This window comes from Solanum verrucosum, unplaced genomic scaffold (genome assembly GCF_900185275.1).
Source record: "Solanum verrucosum unplaced genomic scaffold, falcon-dt-bn FXZP01000121.1, whole genome shotgun sequence".
NCBI lineage: Eukaryota > Viridiplantae > Streptophyta > Magnoliopsida > Solanales > Solanaceae > Solanum > Solanum verrucosum.
This window is the reverse complement of record NW_026020509.1, coordinates 977,944-1,005,334: the sequence shown is the minus strand read 5'-3', so window position 1 is coordinate 1,005,334 and position 27,391 is coordinate 977,944. Positions and strand designations below refer to the sequence as shown.

General features: G+C 34.9%; 5 protein-coding genes across 7 annotated transcripts in view; 3 read left to right on the top strand and 2 right to left on the bottom strand.

The window, feature by feature from the left end:
• The window catches only part of LOC125809594 (BTB/POZ and TAZ domain-containing protein 1-like), an 85,794-nt gene that overhangs the window by 37,975 nt on the left and 20,428 nt on the right, over positions 1 to 27,391 (top strand). The window lies entirely within an intron of this gene.
• LOC125809607 (60S ribosomal protein L17-1-like) lies at positions 368 to 2,560 on the top strand. The gene is made up of 7 exons (XM_049489202.1): positions 368 to 472; positions 543 to 579; positions 681 to 721; positions 1,523 to 1,753; positions 1,842 to 1,944; positions 2,029 to 2,096; positions 2,284 to 2,560. The coding sequence occupies exons 1-7, from the start codon at positions 470 to 472 to the stop codon at positions 2,326 to 2,328; spliced, it is 528 nt and encodes a 175-aa protein (XP_049345159.1). The 5' UTR covers positions 368 to 469; the 3' UTR covers positions 2,329 to 2,560.
• On the top strand, positions 5,764 to 8,295 carry LOC125809606 (60S ribosomal protein L17-1-like). The gene is made up of 7 exons (XM_049489201.1): positions 5,764 to 5,837; positions 5,907 to 5,943; positions 6,045 to 6,085; positions 7,359 to 7,589; positions 7,686 to 7,788; positions 7,873 to 7,940; positions 8,130 to 8,295. Exons 1-7 carry the CDS (start codon positions 5,835 to 5,837, stop codon positions 8,172 to 8,174), a joined length of 528 nt encoding a protein of 175 aa, XP_049345158.1. The 5' UTR covers positions 5,764 to 5,834; the 3' UTR covers positions 8,175 to 8,295.
• On the bottom strand, positions 9,631 to 15,126 carry LOC125809587 (zinc finger CCCH domain-containing protein 67-like). Its single transcript, XM_049489179.1, has 6 exons — positions 14,119 to 15,126; positions 13,437 to 13,502; positions 11,611 to 11,730; positions 11,259 to 11,534; positions 10,484 to 10,759; positions 9,631 to 10,079 (listed from the first exon to the last, which is right to left on the bottom strand). The coding sequence occupies exons 1-6, from the start codon at positions 14,977 to 14,979 to the stop codon at positions 9,867 to 9,869; spliced, it is 1,812 nt and encodes a 603-aa protein (XP_049345136.1). The 5' UTR covers positions 14,980 to 15,126; the 3' UTR covers positions 9,631 to 9,866.
• LOC125809582 (probable UDP-N-acetylglucosamine--peptide N-acetylglucosaminyltransferase SPINDLY) lies at positions 17,239 to 25,248 on the bottom strand. Of its 3 annotated transcripts, XM_049489175.1 has the most exons (12): positions 24,936 to 25,248; positions 23,903 to 23,967; positions 23,754 to 23,818; positions 22,780 to 22,872; positions 22,603 to 22,704; positions 22,312 to 22,479; positions 22,136 to 22,224; positions 19,505 to 19,626; positions 19,127 to 19,314; positions 18,700 to 18,984; positions 17,877 to 18,024; positions 17,239 to 17,758 (listed from the first exon to the last, which is right to left on the bottom strand). In XM_049489175.1, the coding sequence occupies exons 1-12, from the start codon at positions 25,148 to 25,150 to the stop codon at positions 17,403 to 17,405; spliced, it is 1,896 nt and encodes a 631-aa protein (XP_049345132.1). In that variant the 5' UTR covers positions 25,151 to 25,248; the 3' UTR covers positions 17,239 to 17,402. The 3 variants fall into 3 exon arrangements, with proteins under 3 accessions (XP_049345132.1, XP_049345131.1, XP_049345130.1); XM_049489174.1 differs by having other exon boundaries at positions 19,127 to 19,308; positions 23,754 to 23,967; XM_049489173.1 differs by having other exon boundaries at positions 23,754 to 23,967; positions 24,936 to 25,247.

Below are 27,391 nucleotides of genomic sequence, written 5' to 3'. Positions count from 1 at the left end.
TCTTCCCCTGCCCAGTTTTCTTGTCTTTCTCTCTTTCTCGCTTTATACAAACACAAATTATACAATTGATTATTTTTGTATATGTATACCGAAATATACATATTAATAGCCATAGCAAACATAAAATTTGCTATGAAGCGTAATTATACAAACTATAGTTATAACATACAAATATGATATCTATGTTTGCTAAACCTAAAATTTACTCTTTCTTATATGATTCTGAATCTCAGATAGACTTGGAGTCAAGCATTAAATGGGCTCATCTCATGAAATTTTTAGAAAACAACACAACACAGAGTCAAGAGCCCAAATATTTCAAAAAGGCCCAGTAAAAAAGAGCACAGCCCAATTAATTTTTCAACACTGTTATAACCAGAATATATTTCAATATAACACGGAAACCCTAGCACCCAAGCAGACACCTTCTATCAGCAGCTGCAGGGGAACAGCAGCATCACCGGAAGCCATGGTTAGTTAGTGTGTTAAACCGTCGAAATCTCCGATTGAGTTCTGTGTTAATCCGTTTTGTTTCTATGTAGGTGAAGTATTCGAATGAGCCAGAGAACCCAACCAAATGTGAGTACTCAATACGATGCATACATTTTCTGTTTGTAGCATTATTTAAGAGTGTTTATATGTGTTGGTTTTTATTTGATTGTTTAATGCTCTTGTATCAGCTTGCAAAGCTAGGGGTTCGGATCTCAGAGCTCATTTCAAGGTGTGTGATATGTATTTTTATGTTATATTTTGATTTTATGTGATTTTTTTGCTTTGCAAGTTATTAGCGTCTGCTATACTTATTTTTGTTGTTGCGTTGTGTGGTTCAATATTGCGATTGCATATCGAACTTAACTTGTGTTTTCAGCAAGTTTTTTTTTTAAAAAAATGACTTGCCTTGTTGAAGTGAATGTATCCATCAATTAAGTAATGGGTGAACATTTTTTGACATTTCTGTTATGCTTTGTTAAATGTGTGTTAAGCTGATGATTTCAGCTAAAATACTTATGATAAGCATATGGTGGCTCTGTTTGTTGGCAAATAACAATGTGTCGTTTCTGTTTGGGATTAGTGTATGACAGAAGAGGGTGGTACCATGCAATTTGAATGATGGCAATAGATGTATTTGAAGCATGTATCCAAGTTTGTTCACAAAGTAATAGGGTAGATGCACTTTTTTTGTCTTCTGTTCTTGTGTTTGTTACTGTTCAGTGGCTCTGATTATTTATCACTACCATTGTATAATATTCTTGCAAAAATAGCAAGGAGTTCACCATCTCAATCAATCTCTGATAGCACAAAACTCTGCCTTGACTACTTTTATTCAGAATATTGATTCTTCTGTTGACAATTGGTTCTCTAGGATCAATATTCTTTTTTCTGTACACTTCTGAATCAGTTGGAATGAAATATAACAGTTCTATCAGTTGGAGTGATATTTAACAGTTCTGTAATTTTTGATGGTCATTCTGATCTTTGCATGTCTTCCTTACTCTAATGTGTACTTATTATCTATCTCTAGAATACTAGAGAAACAGCACATGCCCTTAGGAAGATGCCTTTGAACAAGGCAAAGAGCTACTTGGAGGATGTTCTTGCCCACAAACAAGCCATCCCCTTCACCCGCTTTTGTCGTGGGGTTGGTCGCACTGCTCAGGCAAAGAATCGCCACTCTAATGGACAAGGACGTTGGCCTGTCAAATCTGCAAAGTTTATTCTGGATTTGCTCAAAAATGCTGAGAGTAATGCTGAAGTATGTCCTAATTTGTAGGATTATATTATTTCACTCGGTCCTTTGCTTTCATCTTTTCCCTAAAGATGTTGCTTTCACCTCAATTTAGGTTAAAGGTTTGGATGTGGATTCACTTTACATTACTCACATCCAAGTAAACCAAGCACAGAAACAGAGGCGCCGTACATACCGTGCTCATGGAAGAATCAATCGTGAGTGCTCCTCTTATTTCCTGGATGGTTCTTAGTGTAGTTGAGGATATGCATTACGATTTTAACTTCTTGACCTTTCTGCAGCTTATATGTCACATCCTTGCCATATCGAGCTGGTATTGTCTGAAAAGGAAGAATCTGTTAAGAAAGAGGTATAGTTTCTATCTGTCTCCTCGTTCTTCCTCATAGTTGATTCTCATAACTTGAGTACATGGTGCCTACTTTATAACAGTTGCCTTTGCTGTTCATCAGTCATCTTTAGATCTTTTTGTTTCTGCCATTATGTTGTCTCAAGTATATTCTTTTGTAGTTATCCTAAATATTTTTTTATTCATGCAGCCTGAAACTCAGTTGGCTCCAAGGAAGACAAAGGCATCTTCTTGAGGGGAGAAAGGAATCCCTAAATTTTTGAAAGTGTAATTTCAATATTCCTGTAGCCTTGGTGTCGGAAGAATTTAGTGCTATTTGAAACATTTCTTCATAGAATTTAGTGTTTTTGTGTAATTTTACTATTTCGGAGCTTAAATTGGGTTGTGCTTTTTGAGCATGTTTATGAGGAAATTTTGGATTTCTATGGTCTTGCTTTTTCTAAGAATGAATTGGGATGTTAGTAGTATTCTGATTCTTACAGTGGGGAATGCACCAAATTTCAACTGTTGATGATGAATTGCTCTAGTTGTTATCTATGATGTTAAAATTAGTGGCTTGAAATAAAGTGTAGATTCTGACCTGAATGCTCTTTTAGAAGATCACTTCCAAGGCTTCTTATAAATTAATCCACAGTATTGTTTAGGTACGATCCAGCACGAAATGTAGTGATAAGTATGTTCTCAGTACTTGTGGGAGTTCAATGTAACAAAATAAATTTGGAGAAAGTTAAATATTAGCTAACGAATGGAGAATTAGCTAAAGATGATTTGACTGTTTTAAGAAAAGATATTATGGAGGATAGTAGCATGTCAACAAGGTGACGCTCTACTTTGAGAAGTATTTTTAGCACGTACAACCATAGCAAAATGTATTATAGTATGCGTACGTCATCCTTCCCTAAAATGAAACTTTCATGCTCGAGCAAGAATTAACATTAAAAAGAGGTTGCACATCTTACTTAAGTTATTGTTCCTAATGGCATACTGCTGCATCGTCATGCATATACCCTCCTACAGTCTAAAAACAAGCTATAATATAAAAAATCCTATTTGCTTGAGAGCTTTTGACAACACAAAACACAAAAGGACTATAGCCACAGTGGCGAATTTAGGTGCAAAAAATCAGGCACTCGAACCCGTGGTTTCTTCGTAAAATTAGATATTTTATGTATATATTTTCTAACATTTGTATAATATTATATTCTTGCATCCGTACTATAAAAAGTCTAGTTGGTCCACATGGTTAAATGTTGAGCTTTTGACTTTGAGGACTGAGGATCAATTTCCACTTAATACATTTTTTTTGGTGCACCCATGTTCGGATCAATTCCCACTTAATACATTTTTCTTGATGTACCCATATTCGAAAAATCCTAGATTCGCCTATGATTATAGGCAAACACTGTCAAATAGACAGGAGCTTAGTACACTGAGCTGTTTTTTTTTTGTTTTTTTTAACTATCAAGTACAAAAGCACTAGTAAATCACATTCTTCCTACAAAAGGAGGCTGAGTTGTTTGAAATTTGTTTAACCGGTTGACTCCTTTATTTCTGCGTCAAAATGTTGAAACTTATAATTTTGTTTGGATGGTTGTTATTTATATTATTGTATGGTGTGTTAATTTAAATATAATATTTATTTTGATTGTTATTTAAACTTTATTAGTATATTGTATCGATAAATCCATTATAACATAATGATAATAAGTCACATTTTATGTAACAATCGACTTGGCGTGATCGTGTGGTTACATTATTATTATTTTCATTTGTTTTTGCTTCTTATCTTATAGTCCTATTTTATCTTTTTCTCTATTTTCTATAATAACTCCTATCCCGTACCCTTTTTTTATATATTTATTTATCATTCAAATTGTTGATGTGATATTATGTAATGATGGAAAACAATATAATCTATTCAAGTGTTGTATTCATCAAAAATAATAAAATACAGTATAATACGACACATCTGGTCATACTTGTTCCTCTCCAAACCTCAAAACTAGCTCCTCCAAACGGTCATACTGGTTCAATTCATATTTGAGGAAGTTTTGATAGCTTTCACAAATTATAAATTTTCATATTTATGAGATAACCTGTGAAGTTATGAATTTTGCTCGAAGTTTAGCATATTACTTGTGCAAATAAATTTCCATAATTTGCGTCAAAAAATTGTCTTATCAAGGCCAAACTTCAAACATTAATATCTGAATTTTGAAATTTAGATATATATGTTCGAAATTAAGAATAGTTTCATGAAATTTGAACTATGCACCAATCTTCAACCTTGCCTACATTTGCACGTTTTTCAACAACATACACTTGATTTAAATTCACTTTTTATATTCAAAATTCAGGATCCACTTCTTCAAACTTGCAACAATAATTTTTAAAATGATCCTTTAATTTTATCCATGGAATTTTATATTTATAGGAATTGCTGGAATTATTTATTTTATGATTTTAATAGGCTTTGACTCAAGCATTAAACTTCATTTGAATTACAATAAATTTGAAACACACAACAATTGTACAACAACTAAAAAGAAATAGAACGAAGAAAAAAACGGAGGAGCACATTTATATGAAGTTTGCTTACACTAGCCTACGAGTTTAGTAATCTCACCGTCCATTTTTACTTGTCCATTATACTCTTTTTGTTCCTAATTATTTGTCCACTTTTGAATTGACACACCTATTAAGAAAGCAATTATTGATATACTGAGTTTACCATTTTACCCCAATTAATTATGGAGTGGATGAATTAAAAATTTAAGATTTTCAAGAAGTTCTACATTTTTCAAAGTAATTAATTGAGGATAAAATATGTAAAAATATTTTGATCTTTCTTGATTTGTCAAAATGGACAAGTAATTAAGGACAACTAAAAAAGAAAAAGTGGACAAGTAATTAGGGATAGAAGGAGTACTATTTTAGAATGTCCAACAATTCTTGTCTAATTTATAAAACCAATAAATATTTTATCATTTTATGTCTATTTTACACCTGCCATCAAATATTATTCAATTTTCAATGTTTAAATGATTTATATTTAATAAGTATAATTTGGTAAAATTATCTCTATCATTTAGTGTTTTTTAATTCCTGTGCCAAGTTAACTCTGTTGTCGGAGAGAAGATTATTTTTAGAGACTTGACTATAAGTTAAATGAGAGCATTCAAATGGGCTCATCTCATGAAATTTTAAAGGAAAAATTACACAAATCCCACCTTTTAGTTTACTTATTACCATTATCCCCTATAAGTTTTACAAATCTCCAAAATTCCTCATTTTCGCGCATCAGATTAGTGTATCAGTGCTTATATTATTGTATCACGCATCAAATTAATGTATCAACACTTATATTATTGTATCTCGCGCATCAGATTAATTTATCAACGTTTATATTATTGTATCTCGCGCATGTATCAACGCTTCTATTATCGTATCTCGCGCATCAGATTAATGTATCAACGCTTATATTATTGTATCGTTTGAGAGATTTCTGTAATTATAAATTTTTAAGGTATAGATTATAATTTTACCTTAAAAATATGTGATTTATGTAATTTACCCAATTTTAAATAAAAAAAGCCCAACAGAAGTTAAGGGCTCAAATGAACACAGCCCAATTAATTTTTAAAACTACTTTTATAACCAGAATATTAACAGGAAAGCCCTAGAACCGAAGCAGACATCTTCTATCAGCAGCTGCAGGGGAACATCAGATCACCGGCAGCCATGGTTAGTTAGTGTGTTAAACCTTCTAATTCTCCGATTGATTTATGTGTTAATTCGTTTGTTTTTATGTAGGTGAAGTATTCGAATGAACCAGAGAACCCAACCAAATGTGAGTACTCAATACGATACACACATTTTATTTTTGTAGCATTATGCGAGAGTGTTTATATATGTTGGTTTTTATTTGATTTTTTAATGTTCTTGTATCAGCTTGTAAAGCTAGGGGTTCGGATCTCAGAGCTCATTTCAAGGTGTGTGATATATATTTTTATGTTAAATTTTGATCTTTTGTGATTTTCTGCTTTGCAAGCTATTCGTGTCTGCTAGTTTTGTTGTTTCGTTGTGAGGTTCAATATTTTCATGGATTTTTTGCATTTGCATATTGTTCGTAGTTGTTACTATGCTATAATCGAGATAAATCGAATTTCATTTGTTTGTATCAGCTGTATAGCTGTTTCCCTTATTCTGGATTCAGCAAGCATGTTTTTTGTGTTGCCTTGTGGTCATAAAAAATCACTTGCCTCGTTTAAGTAAAGCCTTATTTAAGTAATGTATTCATCGACTAAGTAGTAGCTAAACAATTTTTGACAGTTCCGTTACGTTTTAAAATAATGTGGTTTAAGCTGAGCTGTTTCAGCTAAAATACTTGTGATAATCATGGTGGCTCTGTGGTTGTTGGCAAATAACGGTGTGCTCAATTCTGTTGCAATTAGTGTATGACAGAAGAGGGTGGTACTATGCAATTTGAATGTTGATGACAATAACTGTATTTGAATCATGTATCTGAGTTTGCTCACCAAGTTAAAGTGTAAATGCACTTTTTTGTCTTCTGTTCTTGGTAGTTCACTGGACTGCTGATAATGCTTGCACTTTAGACATCTAAGCTCTGATATTTTCTCTTGCCTATCTGCCATGTATGAGGCTCTTAATTAAAGAAGTTGCAGTTCCACAGACCACTTTGCTTTAATAATTTCATCAGGGCACTGCATTAATTTTTAGACTATGATTCTGAGATCACTGTGTCAGTTTTCCTTTGTGCTCTTCGCTGTTCAGTGGCTCTTTAATCACTATCATTTTATAATATTTTGCAAAAACAAAATATAATACAAGGAGTTCGCTATCTCAATCAATCACTGATAGCACAAAACTCTGCCTTGACTACTTTTATTCAGAATATTGATTCTTCTGGTGACAATTGGTTTTCTAGGATCAATGTTCTTTCTTCTGTACACTTCTGCATCCGTTGTAATGATATATAACAGTTCTGTATCAGTTGTGTGATATTTAACAGTTCTGTAATTTCTGATGTTCATTCTAATATTTTTATGCCTTCCTTACTCAAATGTGTACTTATTATCTATCTCTAGAATACTAGAGAAACAGCACATGCCCTTAGGAGTTGGAATGACACATATCAGTTCTGTATCAGTAGGAGTGATATTTAACAGTTCTGTAATTTCTGATGGTTATTCTAATCTTTGCATGTCTTCCTTACTCTAATGTGTACTTATTATCTATCTCTAGAATACTAGAGAAACAGCGCATGCCCTTAGGAAGATGCCTTTGAACAAGGCAAAGAGCTACTTGGAGGATGTTCTTGCCCACAAACAAGCCATCCCCTTCACCCGCTTTTGTCGTGGGGTTGGTCGCACTGCTCAGGCAAAGAATCGCCACTCTAATGGACAAGGACGTTGGCCTGTCAAATCTGCGAAGTTTATTCTGGATTTGCTAAAAAATGCTGAGAGTAATGCTGAAGTATGTTCAAATTTGTAGGATTATATTATTTCCCTTGGTCCTTTGCTTTCGCTTTTCTCTAAAGATGAGTTTGTTGTTGCTTTCACCTCATTTTAGGTTAAAGGCTTGGATGTGGATTCACTTTACATTACTCACATCCAAGTAAACCAAGCACCGAAACAGAGGCGCCGTACATACCGTGCTCATGGAAGAATCAATCGTGAGTGCTCCTCTTATTTCCTCGATGGTTCTTATTGTAGTTGAGGATATGGATTACAATTTTAACTTCTTGACCTTTCTGCAGCTTATATGTCACATCCGTGCCATATCGAGCTGGTATTGTCTGAAAAGGAAGAATCTGTTAAGAAAGAGGTATAGTTTCTATCTGTTTCCTTGTTATTCCTCATAGTTGATTCTTATAACTTCAATACATGGCATCAAGTCTATGTCAGTAGCCTTTGCTTTTTCATCAGTCATCTTTAGATCTTTTTGTTTCTGCCATTATGTTGTCTCAAGTATCATATCTTTTGCAAGTATCATAAACATTTTTTATTCATGCAGCCTGAGACTCAATTGGCTCCCAGGAAGACGAAGGCATCTTCTTGAGGGGAAGAATGAATCCCTAAATTTTGGAAGTATAATTTCAATACTTATAGCCTTGGTATCAGAAGAATTTAGTGCTATTTGAAACATTTCTTCATAGGAATTTGTGTTATTGTGTAATTTTACTATTTCGGAGCTTAAATTGGGTTTTGTGCTTTTTGAAGCATGTTTAGGAGGAAATTTTGGATTTCTATGTTGCTTATTTTTTTTTCCCGAAGGTTGAATTAGGATGTTTATGGTAATTCTGATTCTGAAAGCTGGGAATGCATGGAACTTTTAACTTAACTGGTGATGATGAAGCTGACTTGATTGCTCATTTAGAGGATCAAATAATAGTGTGTTTTAGAAAGTTCTTTACACAATTGATTAAACCATCAGTAATACACAAGATAAGACTAAAGGATATGAGAAGCCTTTTGTAAATGGTTGGTAGTTCATTTATATTTTTATGTGTGTTTCTTTCATTAATGTAGGTGTATCTTTTTGTTTAGGTTGCCTAGATGGACTCGTTTTCTACGGGTAAGGGATAATTAATCCTGGTATTAATTTAGGATGAGTTTTATCATGTTTGGTTGGGATAAAATTGTGGGATAGCTTATCCTGGATTTATAGTGTTATTTTTATCTCACATTGAGGGTGGAATAATAATCCTGGGATGACTTGCTTCCTAAACTAACGAACACTTAAATATACTCCTTTCGGTGTTTGAGTCACGTATTGGTCTATATGTCCTGTCATTAATTATAAACTTATTTCCATATAGTACTTGCTTATTTTCTTGAGTTGCTGTAATTTTCTGTCATGTTGAGTAGAATTAAAACAGGAAATTACAACCAATGACCTTGAAAATGAATGGTCTTGACTCAAGACCCTCACTGGTCCTGTCGGCAAACCTTCAAGGTCTAGATGTTTTTAAATATGAAGTTCTGTTCATGAGATAAGAAAGCTCACTTGTGGGAGTTTAAAGAAGACGTAATCTCATGATTAATGTGAGAATTAATATATTTGAGAGCCATCAAATTACTGTATTTTACTGCACCACGTGGTGACTTTGAAGTGATCATCATAGTATTGTTTAGGTACGGTACAACAAGAAATGGAGTGTTAAGTATGTTCTCTAAACTTAAATTAAGACAAAAGCTTCAATTCTAACTTCAGTACTAGTGGAGTTTAATGTCACAAAATTAAATTTGAGAAATTTGTATATTAGATAACGAATGGAGAATTAACTACGATAATTTGACTGTTTTAGTAACATATTATGCAGGATAGTAGCTTGTCAACAGAAGCAGCACATGGGAGCAGGGAGAAACGTTTTCTTCAATTTCAAAAGAATTAGGCACAATATATAACTAAATTCAGGTTCAAGGTCTGCGAAGTATTTCTAGCACGTACAACTATAGCAGAGACCAAAACATAACTCGACAAAACAGATAGTATCATAGTATGTCATGCTTCCCGAAATGAAACTTTCATGCTCGAGCAAGAACTAACATTAAAAAGAGGTTGCACATCTGATTTAAGTTAATGTTCCTAATGACATACTGCTGCATCGTCATGCATATATCCTCCTGCAGTCTTAAAACAAGCTATAATATACAAAATCCTATTTGCTTGAGCTTTTGACAACACAAAACGCTAAAGAGCCATGTGATTTCTGTTCTAAATTCTGGGTGAAATGGATGCGAAGATTTCTTAGACAGACTGATGTACTAGAGAGCCACTTCCATTTCCTTTCCTCGCCATCCTCAAGCCATCTGATGCAGATGAAATGCCAAATGGAGGCTGATAAAAAGCAGGCGCAGGAGAAGACGCTGGGTTGTCAATATGTTCGGGATGATCAAACTTACAGGCAGGTCCATACTTGCAAATCCCGTAACGGCTATAGAATGAACAGATAGCTTGGCCCTAGAATTACAAAACAAAATGAAATAAACTTTGTATGGAAATCACAAGTTCACAATTATTTGGTCCATAATTGAGATTTATTGTTAGAAAGTCTGAAATAAATAAAAGGGTCCTATAATCTTGGCCAAGTACTACTGTATAAGAACAAACAAACATCTTGAAAGGAATTAAGTATTCCTTGAAGAAGTTGCTTCCGCAGAGTCAAATAGATGATCATTCAGACATTATCTTAGAGAAGTAAACGTTAACTAACAAGTGTCCTCAAACATTAGCTAGAAATTAAGGGCATCAGGAGGAGCAGGTGTCCTCGAACACCAGCTAAATATCCACCAACATATGCCTCAAAAAGAGATTTTCTAAGAAATATCAAAAAGCTTTTAGATCTGGAGAGACGAAAAACTTACTGGTCTTAGTGGCAGGCCCTTGTCACTGAGAACACTCGGGGGGTTTGTCAGGGATTTTTGAGTCTTTGGATGATGAAATTTGCAGTCAGACTTATATTTACAATCTCCTGTTTTAATGAAGTAACTGCAATCAGGTTGACCTGGACGTTCAGGGTATTCTTCAACAAGCCACGGTGGTTGAGGTCGGGAATAAATGTTCGTCTTAGTTGCTGGATCCTTCATAGTAAATGCTGGAGGTGTAGGTAGGCTCTTCTCTGAGGTTTGATAGACCGGGGCCTCAATCAGCAGAAACAAACAAGGTACAAGTCAGAGGAAACTCATAAAACAATAGGCAAACACTCTGTCAAATAAGTTTTATGAATTACAAACAAAGACAAATAGTAAAATGATTATAAACTTCACTTAATTCACATGGCGTATGACATCATAGAAAAATCTTTTCTTTGCAGTGACTAGTGTATTTTATAACATGTGTCCAAAACACATGTAGTTAATTGAACCAAGATAGAATGACATGGCACATGGAGCTTGACTAACTGCTAGTCTGTGACTTTGTTGAGCTACAACTATACTAGTTGAATCTCTCTTCGTTAAATGTACATATCAAAACTAATAATGCTTCCATTGCATGGAATAGAAGTACCAGACTCAATATACTCTGAATCAAAGAAACAGAGATTTGCTGAAGCATTAAACACAATGACCCATCTTTCAGGACAAGCCATAAACAACAATCATTTCAGAAACAAGGAAGTTAAATTAATACATAAATTACCTGAAACCTGTTCCATTCTGGACTTAGAGGAAGAATGCCTTGGTTTGCTGGATATACCACTGGTATGAAAGGAGCTGTCTCATTCGATGCTCGTGGTGAAGACCAAGAAGACACTGGTGAATAGGAGGCACTTTGTACTGGAGCAGATCCACCATTGTTGTATCCAAGGGAAGGATTGTTTCCAGTCATTGTAGTAGGATCAGGATGATGAAACCTGCAATTGGATCCATACTTGCAAGACCCAGTGCGCATGTAGAAGGGGCAATCCTTCTCTCCCTGAAATGAAGATAAATCCCTTAAGGACATAATTCTCAAATTCAAAAAGGTTCTGAATGACAGCAAGGAGCATTACCTGTCGAATTGGCAGGCCAAGAAAGTTAAAATCCAGAACAGGTGAGATTGCACCCTTTCTCTTACTATGACTATATTTACAGGCATTTCCATACTTGCACCCTCCTTCTGTTAGGTAATACTGCAAGATTAACGAAAAAGAAAAAATTTTAGCCAAAAAGGAAATATGCCACCTTCAATACGGTATAGAAGCTTTAAGAACTTATAAGTTATAACAGAGCCAAGAAGGAAAATATGTGAAAGGCATAAAAACTATTTTTTCCCACACATCCATAGTAGAGACACGCTTGGAAACAACTAAACAACTACTCTCACAATTGTGTCAGCAACTTAAGAGGACTCAATTGTATAAGTCAGAATCTTAGCATTGACAATTAAGAGGCAAATTCCAGTTACAGCACAACACAAACGAGAGAAGCATCTTGATGCATACATATAGGCAAGGTCATCACATAGAGGTCCTAAATATCACCATAGAGAGAATTAACAACACTAAATGAAATAACATGTAAAAACTGTAGTAATCAGTCGATGTCTGATCAGTTTAGTTCTACAAATCTATCCACGAAAACACAGGACAAAGAAAGATGGATTGCTTACTGATAAAAAAGAAAAAAGATGTATCATTGAGCAGTGTCAGTTCAACTTTATGCATGAACTCATTCCACAACTAAAATACTAAATTATGCATGTTGCACTTAAAATAGCTCCTCGAATACAACTTTTTTCTCATTCACCTAGAAATCTATGACTATTTTATTTTTGAAAACCATGGTGTCCAGGTCATCTTGCACGTACTTCGACTAATTCCACGGAATAGTTGCTGCCTCCTACAAGGATAGGTACCTCATGATTCTATCCACTAAGGCTCGAAAAGATGGGAAGAACTCAGCTAGTGTTTTTTGTTTCCACTGGGCCTTAAACCTAAGACCTTGTGGTTCTCTTGACCAATAGGCCACACCCTTGGGTGCAAACCTATGACCTTCTTATCAGTCCATTACATTCTACCATTATGCAACTGAAAGTCACTATTCTAACAAATTTATATGAGAAAAGCAGTCAAAACTAAAGGAAATTCCATGATCCCTTCTGCTATAGATTCAGTAAGTGAAGGAAATGACTAGAACTACCTACTTAAAAAAAGGAAGAGCTTCCATGCACCACGGGTGGGTTCTCCCTCAGAAATTACCAGTACTTCATTATAAAACACTATGGTCAAAAGTCAAAACTTTTAGTTTCTCAAACTAGATTAATTATGACAATTTGCTATTTTCTCCTCATCATCTTCTGAGGAGCAGGGGCTAAGAAACAAGTTTTGAAATACATGAGTTTTGTTCTAATCTAGTAAAAAGGTAATTTCATTGAAATGAAGGGAAGAAAAAATCCCGTATGCAAGTAGTTTACCAAAAAGTAGAGAAACCTACAAAGATTTTAAACCATGCTTATTGGTAATGCAACCTTACTGTATTAAGCCAAACTAGTTCAATAACCCAATAATGTCAGATTGCAATGGTCATGCAGCCAAATCACAATAACAGCTTGATCAATTTGACTATCCATATAAACCAGAAATGTAGAACAGATTTTTACCATAAATCGTCTCTCATGTGTTTCTGGCATAAATTAAATGGTAGATATTAGGTGCATGTTAATAAACAAGTTTATCAGTTGATATCAAAGAGGCTGTATTTCATAAAGCACTAACATTTGTTTTTTACATTATGATACTCAATATTCAACATCAAACCAAATTACTCAAAAGATGAAGCATAGAAGAAACAAAGATTTTCCTCGTCTCATGCTTTTAACTATGATAAATTTCATAACCTTGCATTCAATCAGCCCTGCTCTTTCCTCACTTTCATCCCTTTGCTTGCCCTTCTCCATTGCCCACTGTTGAAGAGGTCACAAACGAACTCAATATAGTAAGCATCACAGAAGTATTTAGGATCTAAGTTCTAACCTAAGCATATGAACAGTAGTAATGGAAGAAAGACCACCACAAAGATCAACATAACCTTCAGATACTCATCCTATTAATCCACCTCACATATAGATGTCAAGTAAAACTCACTACTTTACAGAGAACAATAATGCCAATGATGGATGATATTATGGATTCTTTAACAACACATATCAATGCATGATTTATCATGCCCCTTAAGTGCCAACAACTAACTATGAAGCAGCCCTCAGTTAGCTTGCACCTCAAGCCCATCATTACTTCAGAAGTGTAGCAACAACTACTACACTCAATCTCAAACTAGTCATGTGAATCCTTTAACACCATTTGGGCCCATTTCATCCCTATTACTTTAAAAGTCCACTATGCACAAGAAAAAAACTTAATAATCCCGTAATTAAACAAACAAAACAGTAGAACATCACTATCCTCTACTATTAATAAGATTCATCCACAACATTCCTTTTATTTAACAACACCATTCATTCAATCCACAAAACATAGAATAAGTACAGCTAAAGCCACTTCAAACCCATGACATTATACCTGGTTTTGTCTTCGGGAAGGGTGATTAAACTTGCAATTCAATCCATATTGACATGTCCCTGTTTTCATATAATAAGCACAATCCACAGCATCAGGCCTTAACGGGTAATTCAACCTCCTCCCATTCGCATTAAATCCCCATTCTTTTGAACCCGCCTTACTACCGTTCTCATTTGTCACATCAATTCCATTTCCGCTCCAACTAAGGTCACCATCTTCATAGTGATCAAATCCCCATTCCTTTGAACCAGCTTCGCCACCTTTCTCATTTTCCACATCAACCACAATTCCACTTTCGCTCCAACTATAGTCACCATCTTCATAGTGATCAAATCCCCATTCCCTTGAAACCACTTCACCACCATTCTCATTTTTCACATCAATCACATTTTCATTTTCGCTCCAACCAGCACCATCTTCATAATGATTACCACCGTACTCATTTCCCACTTCGTCTCTTCCATTTCCTTCATGAATATCTCCTTTAGCTCTCTCTTCACTGAATGCCTGATTTACCACCAGATTCTTAAGCTCTTCAACTATCATTTGCACATCTTTTTCATCTTCACTCTCAGATTTTGCCTTAATAGATTCATAAACACCTCCTTTTGCTCTCTCTTCACTGAACGCCTGGTTCAACACCAGATTCTGAAGCTCCTCAAAAATGATTCGCAGCAACATCTCATCATCATCATCAACGTCGTTTTCCTCAGCTTTTGGGAGATCCCGACTAGGGTTTTGAAGATTGGGTTCCGATGAAAATGACGCCGCTTCGGGAGGTTGAGGATCAAACCCTAAATACTGTTTATCAAGTGTAGGTTGGTTTAGGTTATGCATGTATAGTGATTGAATGGCTTCCATTGCTTTGTTTTGCCTCCGAATTTCAAAATGTAAAACCCTGATTCTCCATTTTCAGTCGAGTGAAGCAGTGTGGGCGAAATGAACAATGGCCAAAACAAGTCCAAATCAACGACGATTGTGACCCCAGTACTTTTTTTATATCGCCTTTTTTCCCCTTTTCCTTTTCTTAAAGACAAATGTCTCTATTTTAGAGTTGTCTATTTTAATTTTTGACCTTTAAATCAGTGTTTTTTTTATAAAAAAAAATGGTCCTTTTAAAACACTTTTAAGTACTAATAAAATATTGGTGAAAGTATCATTCACAAGGCAAAAGTTAATCACAAAGCAAAAAATATATATTTTCGTATGACAATATAGCACAAGTTATAATTTACAAGGTCAAATAAACTATGCCGTTTAATTCTATATAATTTATGTAATTAGAGGTAAAAATTTAGTTTCAAAATTCATAAAGTTATATAAGGCAAGATAAATATTTAAAACTTTTTAGGCTACGACTAAATTTTTTTTGACCCACCCCGAAATAGGGGAAATCCATGCGAGAACTAATAATGTAACGCATGATGGGTTTTCTTGAGTTGGATTTGGTCATAATTTATTGTAAGCTTGAAAATAATGTTAGGAGCAAATCTGGTTCAGTAAGAGTAAGAACATTTTTTTGAACCATTTTTAATATAATTAGAGCATTTTTATTTTGGTAGGTTAAAGGAAAAATATATTGAATCATTTCTAATAAGTCAAGATTTTTTTTTTAATGTATATAAATTGCTAGGTATGTGGAATATAATCATCAAAGATGATGTGAGTTAGTGAAATTTTGAATTAGTATTAATTTACCGTAGCGAATATCAAAAACCAAATGAGATTTGAGAGTTAGTGAAATTTTTCAATACAAATTAGTATTATTGAATACCAAATGAAAAGCCAAAAAATAAAGTGGAAGCAATAAGTTGGTTGATGGTACACTTCACGCAAAGTAGCTTTTTATTTCACGCGGTTGTACTTTCCCACGTACATTCCCCACTATTTCCCTATTTTTCCGTATCCTTTTTGTTTTACTAGTTTTTCGGCATCAAATTATGAAGTACACGTTTCAATAAAATAATATGTACGATAAAGAATAAGTAAAGAATCAAAATTCTTTCCTGAAATATTAATATGCAAATCATTATAAGATAACTTATTTGTTGATATCGAAATAAGTAAATTTAATTTGAACCAAAAAAGGTAAACAATCAAATAATTGACAAAGCGAGTGTACAAGTAGTCGCTCGAAGAATCGTTATGTAAAAAAGGTCAAATATTATTATTATAAACTATCTAACATGTCTATTTTCAACGTTGAAATTGGAAGCTACAACACCAATATCAACACCACACTTAGTATAATCCCACAACTGGGAGAGGACGATAGAGTAGACCTTACCCCTATATTGTAAGGGTAGGAAGGTTGTCCGATAGACCCTGGCTAAAGAAGAGATGACAAGTAAGCAATAATAATTTCAGGAGTCGCCTTTGTTAGGGAGCGCTTTACCCCAATATGGGACTTCCCGGCACGAATCTGGATTTAGTAGGACTCCAATGTGGGTACTGGACATCGGGTGGGAAACCAAAAAAAAAAAAAAAAACAAGCAATAACAACAAGAAGATAAACCCTGAAATTGGAAACTACCAAACCTTTAGAAATCAAATATTTTAAAGTTGATTTTCCTCAAAAAGTAGGCATTGCTTAAACTTGGCATTACTATCCTGCCTGTATGAACTTTGCATACAAAAAAGATTCAGCCATTCCAAAAATGACATTCCTTGTTTTAAGAGACAATGGTTACAACAACTTACAAGATTGAAACATTTGAACTGCTTCAAATCAATGAAGGGCTCCAATAAGGAACCCTGACCAAGGAGGAATTATCTGCAAGAGGGAACTTAATCCCAGATCCTGATAATCAGAGTCATATAACATATTAGATATCTTTGGGGAATTTAGAAGTACAAACAATTTACATACTCTTACATACACAGAATCTCCTCCTCCCAGGCAGGGTAAATCCAGGTTGACCACAACCCTGCATGATAACTTTAAACCAGAAAGTTAGACATGAACAGAAGTGAAATGTAATTCAAATTAATTGGACTAAAATTTCAACTTCTCTAGTAAATTAAATTTGAACAAAGGCCACTGGTGGTGCACTAGTCACATCTATAGCACGAGTTATAGTCATGTGGAGATGAAGAAAGCAGGAAACATCAGTATTTTAAAAAAAAACTCTACTTAGCTAACACTCCAGAAGGAGCTAAGTTTAACAAACTAAAATCCAAAAAAGCTGATATTTCCAAATCTTAAGATCTACCCTCCTCATTTTTTCTCCCGCCACCTTAATAATTACAGGGGGACAAATTGTTAATACAGCGAATTGCAGACATCATGACATGCTGGTATTCATGTTGAACATGTTAGAAGCTTTAATCATGTTGGATTTGGCAGCATCAAGCAATGGATCTGCCTGGATTGCCTTGTCAAAAGAGTCCTTTGCTTCGTTCCACTTCCCTTCAGCAACATATACAAGACCTAAATTGTTTAAAGCAGGTGCATATCCAGGTTGCAGTTCAAGTGATTTATTGAACATTGCCTTTGCACATTCATACTGTTTTAGCTGCCGATAGAGATTTCCAAGGTTTGAAAATATTGTGTGTGCTTGTTTTGGTGTAGCTAGCGACAATGCTTGTTTATACACCTCTTCAGCTTGAGAAGACTCCTCGGATAGTTGCAGCGAAATACCTATAGTGCAGTTTTTTTTTCAGCAGACATGAAGGCTATTTTCACGATGATTAAATATGGAGAGGAAAAGAGGAGGAAAAAAGATGTGCATGACATTGTGTAAGAGAGATGCATTTACCAAGATTTGACCAGGCATAGGTGCAGTCCTTACGGCGTGCAACTGCAGCCTTGAGGTACATTTGAGATGTCTTAAATTGTTGGGTACACAGACTATGAAGGCCAAGCTGATGCCATTGAACAGCATCAGCAGGATCTTCGGCTATTGCCTGTCATTTGCAAAATCAGAATCTAAAATCCAAGCTTTCAGTCCAAACTTCATTTTACAAGAGTGTCGCAGAACATAATGAAAATCGAAGGTGAGGAAGTAGATGCAAGGAATTAAAGAAGCTTAAATGCAGTAAACACATGCAAGAAAGAGTTTGGCAACTGATTTCCTTTCACAGTAGAAGATAAAGTTCAAGCAATTCCAACTCAAAAACAACTTGATAAGTAACCACTTGCACCATAGAGGAAGTACATATAGATCACCTTATCACATGTTCAACTACTCCCTCCGTCCCATATTAGATAGGCACTTTCTATTTTACAAGGTGATTAAGAAATCATTAATAGAATGATTAACTTTATTATTTTGACTTTTGTTCATATCAATGCACATATAAATAAGTTAGAAAATAATACACAGAGTATAGGAATAGCTAGTATTGGGAATTGTTCACATTCCAAAGGTCATATTAATTGTAGGGGTAAACCGGGAAAAATTTAATTAATTCTATCCTGATTTAGTAAGTGATCAAATAATATGGAAAAACTATTTTTAGTAAGATGCCCATCTAATATGGGACGGAGGGAGTAAAAAATAACCATCCCCTCACGGAAATCAGAAGTTAACAAACTAAGTAATAAGTTTTAGATAAACATATAAAAACTTTAAAGCCTACCTGCTTTAGACTGTAGATAGCATGCTCCTTGACTTCCACCAATTCATTATGCTCAATTTCAAATCCTGCCACAATTTCATGTTGGGCCCTGTGGACCATGGCGAGACCAGCCCATGCTATTGGAGGCTCTATCGAAGTAGAATCTCCTTCTCTTAGTATTGAGGCCATCTCACTACCAGCCCATGAGAGCTGCTCATTGGGATTCTGGGACCTCTCTGCATCCCTGATGCGGTGAACTCCAACCGCATATCTTGTCGCTAAACAATTAGGATCAATTTTTCCTGCCTACTCATTAAAGAAAAAGAATGTAAATTACTTATACAAGGTCAACATTAATGCATCTATTCAAGAAGCCTAGGAATCAATATCCTGTAAGAACAAATAAAATAGAGGTTTAAAGCTGTTTGTAGCCTTGAAGAAGAAGTACCTTTTCCAAGCATTTAGCAGAGCTCCTATGATCACCCATCAAGTAATAAGCATTAGCTAGATTTGTCCAAATGTGAGCTGCTTTCGAGTCTGCTTTTAAAGCTGCTAGTAAACACTCCTTGGCTACATTGGCTGCAGTGACTTGATCTGCAGAAGTTCCATAAAGAGTATTTGCCCCCGCACCTGAAACTAACAGCCAATGCTTACTAGTTAGTCTCTGTTTTCTTTTTCTTTAAATTGTTATATCTATGTTTGAAAACATGCTAATGAGCACCATCAGTAAAATAATTGATAGCCTAAGTATATTTTTGCAATGCTCTGTAACCATAAATCTGATAGCCTAAGTATATAAATAATGAAACACGTAAAATCCTCTTACCTGCCACTACTGAACCATATTTATATAAGATAAGGGCAGCATAGTTGATTAATGCCGTGGGATGGTTCTGATCTTTTAGAAGTAGATCTTGGAAGCACTTTTCCGAAAGCTCTAGATTCCCACTGGAAAGACATTGTCAAAGTGATTCAATTCAGCAAAGAAAGTAGCTCAAGTGAACAATATAGGAAGACATGCCTGGTGAAATATTAATCAGTTAGTGTATCTACCAAAGGTGATTAACAGCATCAGAGCATCCCCCACCCCACCCAAAAAAGAAAAAAAAAACTATCACCAATCAAAAGAAAAAGACAAACACAGATATCAGAAAGCAGAATATGCATTTGATAAAATACCAGTGTATGAAAAATTGCAAACCTATAAAAGCACTGAAGCTTGCAGACAATGACTGCTATAAAGACAATCTAATCAATTGTAGAAGTTATATCGAACGAACCATTTGATCAACCTCTCCAGGAATCCTAAAGTTCCACTCAAATCCGTGATGGGTTAAGCTAATTCTCAAGAACGGTGACTGCTTAAAATAGGTAACTGTCTGTATCACCATTTGCAAGATCTAATTACTCTTGTTGTATAAGGTCATGGGATTTGCTTTGAAGGATGATTATTAAAAAGTGATTGAGTCAGAGATACCTAGAGGTTCTCCCATTTATGAAGAATAAGTAGGTTACTTCCTGAAAATGGACTCCCTACCCACAAGATAAACACTTCCTTTTTTAATGGAACGGCGTTTACCGCCATCAGAATACAATATGCTTTTTAAGCACCCAAAGGTGTGGTCAATGAAGTTGGAGACTATGAGGTATCAGATTTAAATCCCTGAACTAGGTGATTTCTTCCAATTAGCCTAAGCCTTGGCTGCTAGAGTTGCCCGGTACTTGTCCTGATAGGAGGGAGAAGATGCTGGTGGACTAATCGAGGTGCAAAAAAGCTAGCCCGAGCACCAACAACAACATCATACCTAGTAAAATCACACAATTGGACAATACTAGTAGCACAAACAAATAATACGATTACCGACGCAAAAGAAATAACAGGTAATAATAAGAAGTATAAGAAAGGATGAGGAAAAGAAATACTAATACCACTAATAAGGGAAACTAGATAGCGCGACTACCTACTAAACTTCTACTCTAATTCTCGACTTCTATAACTTCCAATCTAGTGCCATGTCCTCGGTAAGCTGCAGGTGTTTCAAATCCTGTCTAATCACCTCTCCCTAATACTTTTTTTGCCTACCTCTACCTCCACTCAGACCCACCATAGTGAACCTCTCACATCTCATCACTGGGCATTTGATCATCTCCTCTTCACATGCCCTAACCATCTCGGCTCACTTGGTCCATCTTGTCCGCCACGGAGGTCACTCTCACCTTGTCTCAAATATCTTTGTTCTTAATCCTATCTTGCCTAGTGTGCCCACAAATCCATTTCAATATCCTCATTTCCGCTACCCTCATCTTCTGGACATCCGAGTTCTTGACCGCCCAACATTGCGCCCCATACAACATAGTTGGTCTAACAACCACTTTATAAAACTAACCTTTAAGACTTAGCGGCATATTTTTATCACACAAGACGCTGAATTTGAGCCTTTATTTTATCCACCCACTCCAATACAATGTGTGACATCCTAGTCTATCCACTATTTCCTTGAATTATAGATCTCAACATTATGCCCCATACAACATAGCTCGATCACGACCATCATAAAAAGTTATCTATTTAGAAATCTAAGGTCTGTATATTTTGTTTTTTGAGGGGTAAGTTTATGACAATATCATCTTCAAACCCCATCTGTCTGAAGCTATTGCATCGTTTTGCCAATAATGCAATCAGAGTGACCAGCTAAGAGCCACATTACCAGGTTGGAAAAGTTTAGGCATAATTTCTATAATCAGAACAGCATCCACAATCAAAGCAAAGTATGAGTTGATTAACCTTTTCTCTCCCTTTTTTAGACATACTGGGTCAAAAATTTTCTTCAGCATAAAGAAACATTAGTAAACATAATTTCTTTTGAGACTTTCAAGCCATCATCACTCAAATTTCATTTTCACACGGCTTAAGCAAGATATGATACTGAAGATTCTATTGTCCATAAATGAAAGAGAGTAGTTCCAGCAGCCAAGTTGAATCATCAGTAGATATGATCAAATGCGCATGACTTCAAGAAAAGAGAAATCCAATGTCATATACATGTTTGTTCCCATTTTGTGATCATTTGTGTACCCCAAAGGGTTTTTACCACTTGAGGTCCCCTAAAAATATTTTAATTCAAACTGAAAAGCAAAGAAAAACTATTTCACAATAAATAGGGAAGTGACAGCACAAAAGATTTACTCATCACTAAATGGAACAGTATAAGTCATAGATTTTTTTCCTTTACAGTTGCAACGTCAATAGAAACATCATTTAGCATATATGATATTCTTTATCTTTGCTCTTTTCAACACATAAATACAAAGTGCTTCTCCACCTCTCCAATTGTTTTTAGCTTCTACATCAATCTATTTTTCATTAGTATTATTTAATCAAACACGAGAATATTAAAATGATGACATTAATACACACTCTGAATAATACAGTAAGTAACCTAATGCCCCTTTATACCTCTGGAGACAAGCAATTCCAAGATTACCGAGGCAATCCAAGTTGTCTGGGGAAATCTCCAACAAAGTTGAGAAAACTGATATAGCACTCTACATAAACCATAAGCGTCAAACGATAATCAAAGAAAGTTCCAAGTATGTCAATGAGTTAGAGCCAAAATATAAACATAGCTGCACCTGCAAACGACCCGATCTAAGAAGTATTATGCCAAGAGCATTCCAAATTGATGCCTGCCTAACATCAGTTTTCACAGCCTCCTTAAGTTTAGCAAGAATATTTTCAAGCTCTTCAGGGTCTAATTCCTCATCTGAACTACAATCTTCCAAGGTTCCAAGCAGAATACACTGCACCAGGAAGAGATGTGGAAGTATGTGGGTAGCAGTAATTACATATTTAAGTTTGAAAAACTAATAGAGAAACATTGACTACAAAATTTGCAATTTCTCTGAGTGTAAGTTCATTCATACCTGTGCATGATGAACCTGGACTAAAGAAAGCAACTCAGGCCTGTCTATTGCTTCCTCAGAGCGAACTAAAATTTCTTCCGATTTCTCATATGCCAGAATCGCCTAGAATGAGCTGTTCAGTGCAAGAGAGAGAATGAAAACAGACCCAGGAAAAGAACAGTGCAATCCATAAGCTACCTTTTGAGGTTGACCCATCCTTTGATACATCAAGCCAAGTACAAAATGTGCATGTGCATTCTTTGGCATTTTTCGTGCAACATGTATCAAGCCCTACAAGCAAAGTAGATGTATCCAGCAAAAGTTAAAACAACTGCACCAAGAAGGTATTTAACTACTCTTTCCTCTGACAATCAAAACAAGATGATTTTACTAGCACAATTACCCTTATTTTAAGGGAAAAGAAAAGCAGAAGATTAAACTGGCACAAGATGAAGCACAATCAAGAAGAACTCTCCTAGAACTTTGGGATGCCCCTTGCATCTAGTAGAATCAGTTTTGTTGCCCGTCCAAAGCTATGTTGCTTAGCAGCTGAAGCAAAAGGCATACTCGTTCTACTTCCCAATCATTTACATTCCTTCTAAGAAAGAGATTCCACCCTTGTGTTTTTTTTTGTTTTTTAGGTTAAAAACATAGAATGTATTTTATTCATCTTCCAACAAAACGTTACAAATGATCTGAGGGAGATTACAATCAGTGAATTACCCCTTGTGTTGAATATAGACAGTATTATATATTAATACTGAAACTAGTTATTTTAACAAGTTACTTATTGTAGTACTAAATTCATATTTTGGTATTTTAACGTTTTAATTAATTATATGCTTCAATCCTCACTTTTCGTTTCAAGTCCCGTGGATTTTGTTGCTTTCTCACTTTTTGCATTTGAAAACACTGCATTCAATTCAAGTGATAAAAAATATGATATGGAAAACATTGAAAAGAATTAGCTCTCATATAAACATAGATACAGGCACAAATCTAGGTAACAAAAGACAAACATAAGTCAAAATATTCATTACGAAGCACCAAGTTGGTCTCAAGAAATATGTACAAGTTGTGCATATAAATGAACTCGAGTTCATGCAGAATTGCCTGTCAACCTTGTCCAACTATCAATATAGCAAATATAAATGGATCAAAATACAACTCACAGTTTTAAGACTGCTAACTTTTTCTTCCCGAGATGAAGGGACCCCGTGAACATTATGATCAGCCTCTGCATCAGCTCCATTACAATCAGGAGGGCAGTCTAACTTACCCATTCTTGAACGGCATTTTCCCAATTTTTTCAATTGTTTACCTTCTGTTTCTGCAATCTCTATGTCTTTCTTCAGCTTATCCTGACAAATTTCATCTGCTATTACCCTGCAAATATATCAGACCCAGGTTAAAGTAATAAATTATTCTTGTCCCAGCAATTATGATAACCTAATAAAGCTAAACAATAAAGCATCATATCGAGGTAAATCACCTCTGCCGGTATATGAACTCATTTTCCAAGATTTATTTTCTTTGGGCAGAGGTGGGCCGAGAAAGAACCGGGGAAGGTGATTAGATAGGACATGCACAACTTAAACTTACTGAGGACATGTAGGAAGGTTTGGAGATCGAGGATTAGAGTAGAAGGTTAGTAGCTAGCCGAGTGTTATCGCATTTTATGTGGGAGATGGGGGGCTGGCCTCCTCCTTTCCTCTTCTCTTTATTAGCGGTATTATCAAGTAATCACGTAGTCTCTTATTCTTCAATTTATATTACTATTTGTTGCTTCATTTGTTTTGTATCTTGCTATTTTGTTCTCATATTTTTCTTGCAATCATGCTTCAATTTTTATTTTTTTTGAGCCGAGTGTCTACCAGATACAGTCTCTCTGCTCCCACAAAGTTAGGGGTAAGGTGCATACATTCTAGCCCCCACAGACCCCATTGGTGGGATTACATTAGCTATGTTGTTGTTGTTGGTATTTCTCACATTTTTCATGGCTGCCAGCTGAATTTGTAATAACAGCTCTAACAATACTATATTGGTTCATCTTCACTTACAACTACTTCCTTCCCAAAAGGAATGCCACTCTTATTAGTGAGTGAATCAAAGAGTTTTACTTTGAGTATGATCATTTCAGACTATTTTAATACTATCAACTCCGAAAGTTGTAATTATAATAGTTCCAAATTCATACTGAAAAACACATGCTTAAGGAGTACAAACTATTACAGAGCAAATGTGGAATCAAGCCTAGCCCTCTTTCAAATTAAAAAAAAATCCGAAAACTCTAAACAATTCAAGTTTCTTCTTTCATTTCTTCTATTTTATTTAATAAAAGTATCAAGTAGAACCTGGATATACATGCAGGAGATACAGCAGCGACGGGTACTGAATCATTGCCGTCGGAATCAGGAGGGTCAACGTTGAGGTCAGCCAAAACGATTTTCGACGGCTGATACTGAAGTGGTGGCTGTAACCTCGAGGTGCCGGAGTTCCTATCGACGACGGGATATTCTGACTTCATTGAAGGAATTTTGACGGAGTTGGACGCCGGAATTTCTGACATTTTGGACGCCGAACGAAAAATCTTCCGCTGAAAAGGTTCCTCTTTGGAATGAAGTTTATCTTTTGGTCCCTGACTTTTGTCTAAATCCAGTTTGCTCACTATGCTAATCTATTATGTGTATTGGTACCTAAAATTTTATCTGAGATTCAATTTGACCCTGATATTTTATCTGAGATTCAATTGCATTAACTATTGCATACATTGTAATTTCACCAACACGTGTCATCTTGAAAGTAAGGCATGTCATTTGCTATAAAAGTGATTTGATAGTCTAAAATTAGTTATATCATTCTATGGACATCAGTTAAATTCATTTTATTTTCGACCTATTTATCCTAATTATAACGTACACTGATAAAATAAAAATAAATTTTCCACTACTATTGTTGTAATTTAATCTTTCATCAAATTATGTATAATCTATCTTTTATACCTATCTAATTTCACCTATTACGAACAATTATCTGTAATTAACTATATTTAATTTAGTTTACGCACTATCACTATTACCTGTTTAACTTTATCCCATAACTTATATAGATTTTTTAATCAAAATAGATGCAACGAGAAAAAGAATAATAAGTGATCACATAACAATAAACACCCAAAACAAGTGTATCGATCCAAAAACCTAACAAAGTGGCAAACTTAAAGCCCTAATTATACTAATTAATTAAGATCGAGGTTGAGGTTTGTTATGTGGCTTTTCAATAAGAGGGGCCATGCCAATGTGTTCATTAGATCTCAACAAATTGTTGGTAAGGTATATCATTTATATATCCTTAATTGAACAACTAGAGAATCCACAATTCTTTCACGGAATCAAATTATTTCCATGTGAAAATTCATCTTCCAACGTAAGGATAAACACGACTCTATATTCTAGTTAATTAATAAGGACTAACATTTTAAATTAAGTCGATATTGAGGATGGATCACTTCCTTCTTTATGATAATTATTGAGTGTGACTTCAATTACTAGAGTATATTTACATGTATGTGTGCTTGGTTGATCAAATTTTAATTGATTCGCTCTTGTAAATAAGACGTTTCGATTTGAAGAAGCTCTCTATATACAACAATGAGCTCGGATTATCATACATTACAAGTCAAATATCACCTGAAGTTTCATTACCATCAACCGGCCTATCATAAATAGCTATGAGGATTAGTGTATGGAATTGCGAATTCACAAACAGACACATGTGTTTCATAACGTTGTGCATTTGCAAATTTGAATTCAAAATGCAAAATTTGAGGTAGTTTTAATAATTTCCATATCTATATAAGTTACGTTGTAAAAAATATTGAGTTCAGTTAATTCATATTATACCGGCTTCTATAACCACTCCAATTGGGACCTTTGTGTTGGCAGTTTGTCATGTTGGCAAGGTGATCGAATGGCAATAATGTCAAGCGTGGTGCTTCAAAGCATCACTTCTCTTGCTATTGGGTGTGGAGTTACGGCGAGGTTTGCGGCCCAAAAATAAGATAAGTTGATTGAGCCTAATATTGAGGAAGACATTTTTAAGTACTTGAAGATACCTAATTAGCTAGGTTAGACCCATTTTTAAGCACATGAAACCTTGATTTCTAGACAAAAAAAAATTATGTGCTAATGTCAAGAAAATATGTGAATGAGGTTTAAGCTTTAATGCCTAATTATATAACATGTCAGGAGTTGTTTGGTAGCTGGTTTGGAGGTGAGTTATGCAGATATTAAATTTTGCATAAGTAATATCATATTTGGTAGTTGGTTAGGAGGTTAGCTATTCATCAATAAAATTACTACGACGTCTCGTTTGCAATTTAGAAAATTAAACCTTCGTAACTAATGTATAAGTTATTTAGAAAAATTAGTGTAGTATTTTATCCACGATAGAAGGAAGAATATCTAATACGAATAACTAAAAATAATTATTTCCACTTATTTGTTCAATTTATGAAATAAAAAGAAATCTATACGACTATACCTCTAATTTAAATTATTTAGTGTAGTAAAAATATACCGCTAATTAAATTTTTTGTTAAAAATATGTCAATCAACAAGATCAAGTTACATAAAAGGCAGGGAGTAAGAAATTTCAAACCACAGAAATTATTGTGTCCCTAAAAGTAAAACAATTGCCTCTCATCACTAGTAACTAAAATTCCAGTTAGGTCAATATTTTTTCCTTTTTTGTGATTGTCTTCCTCATGATTAAATCATGTAAGTCCTAGGGGCTAAGAACACTATAATTA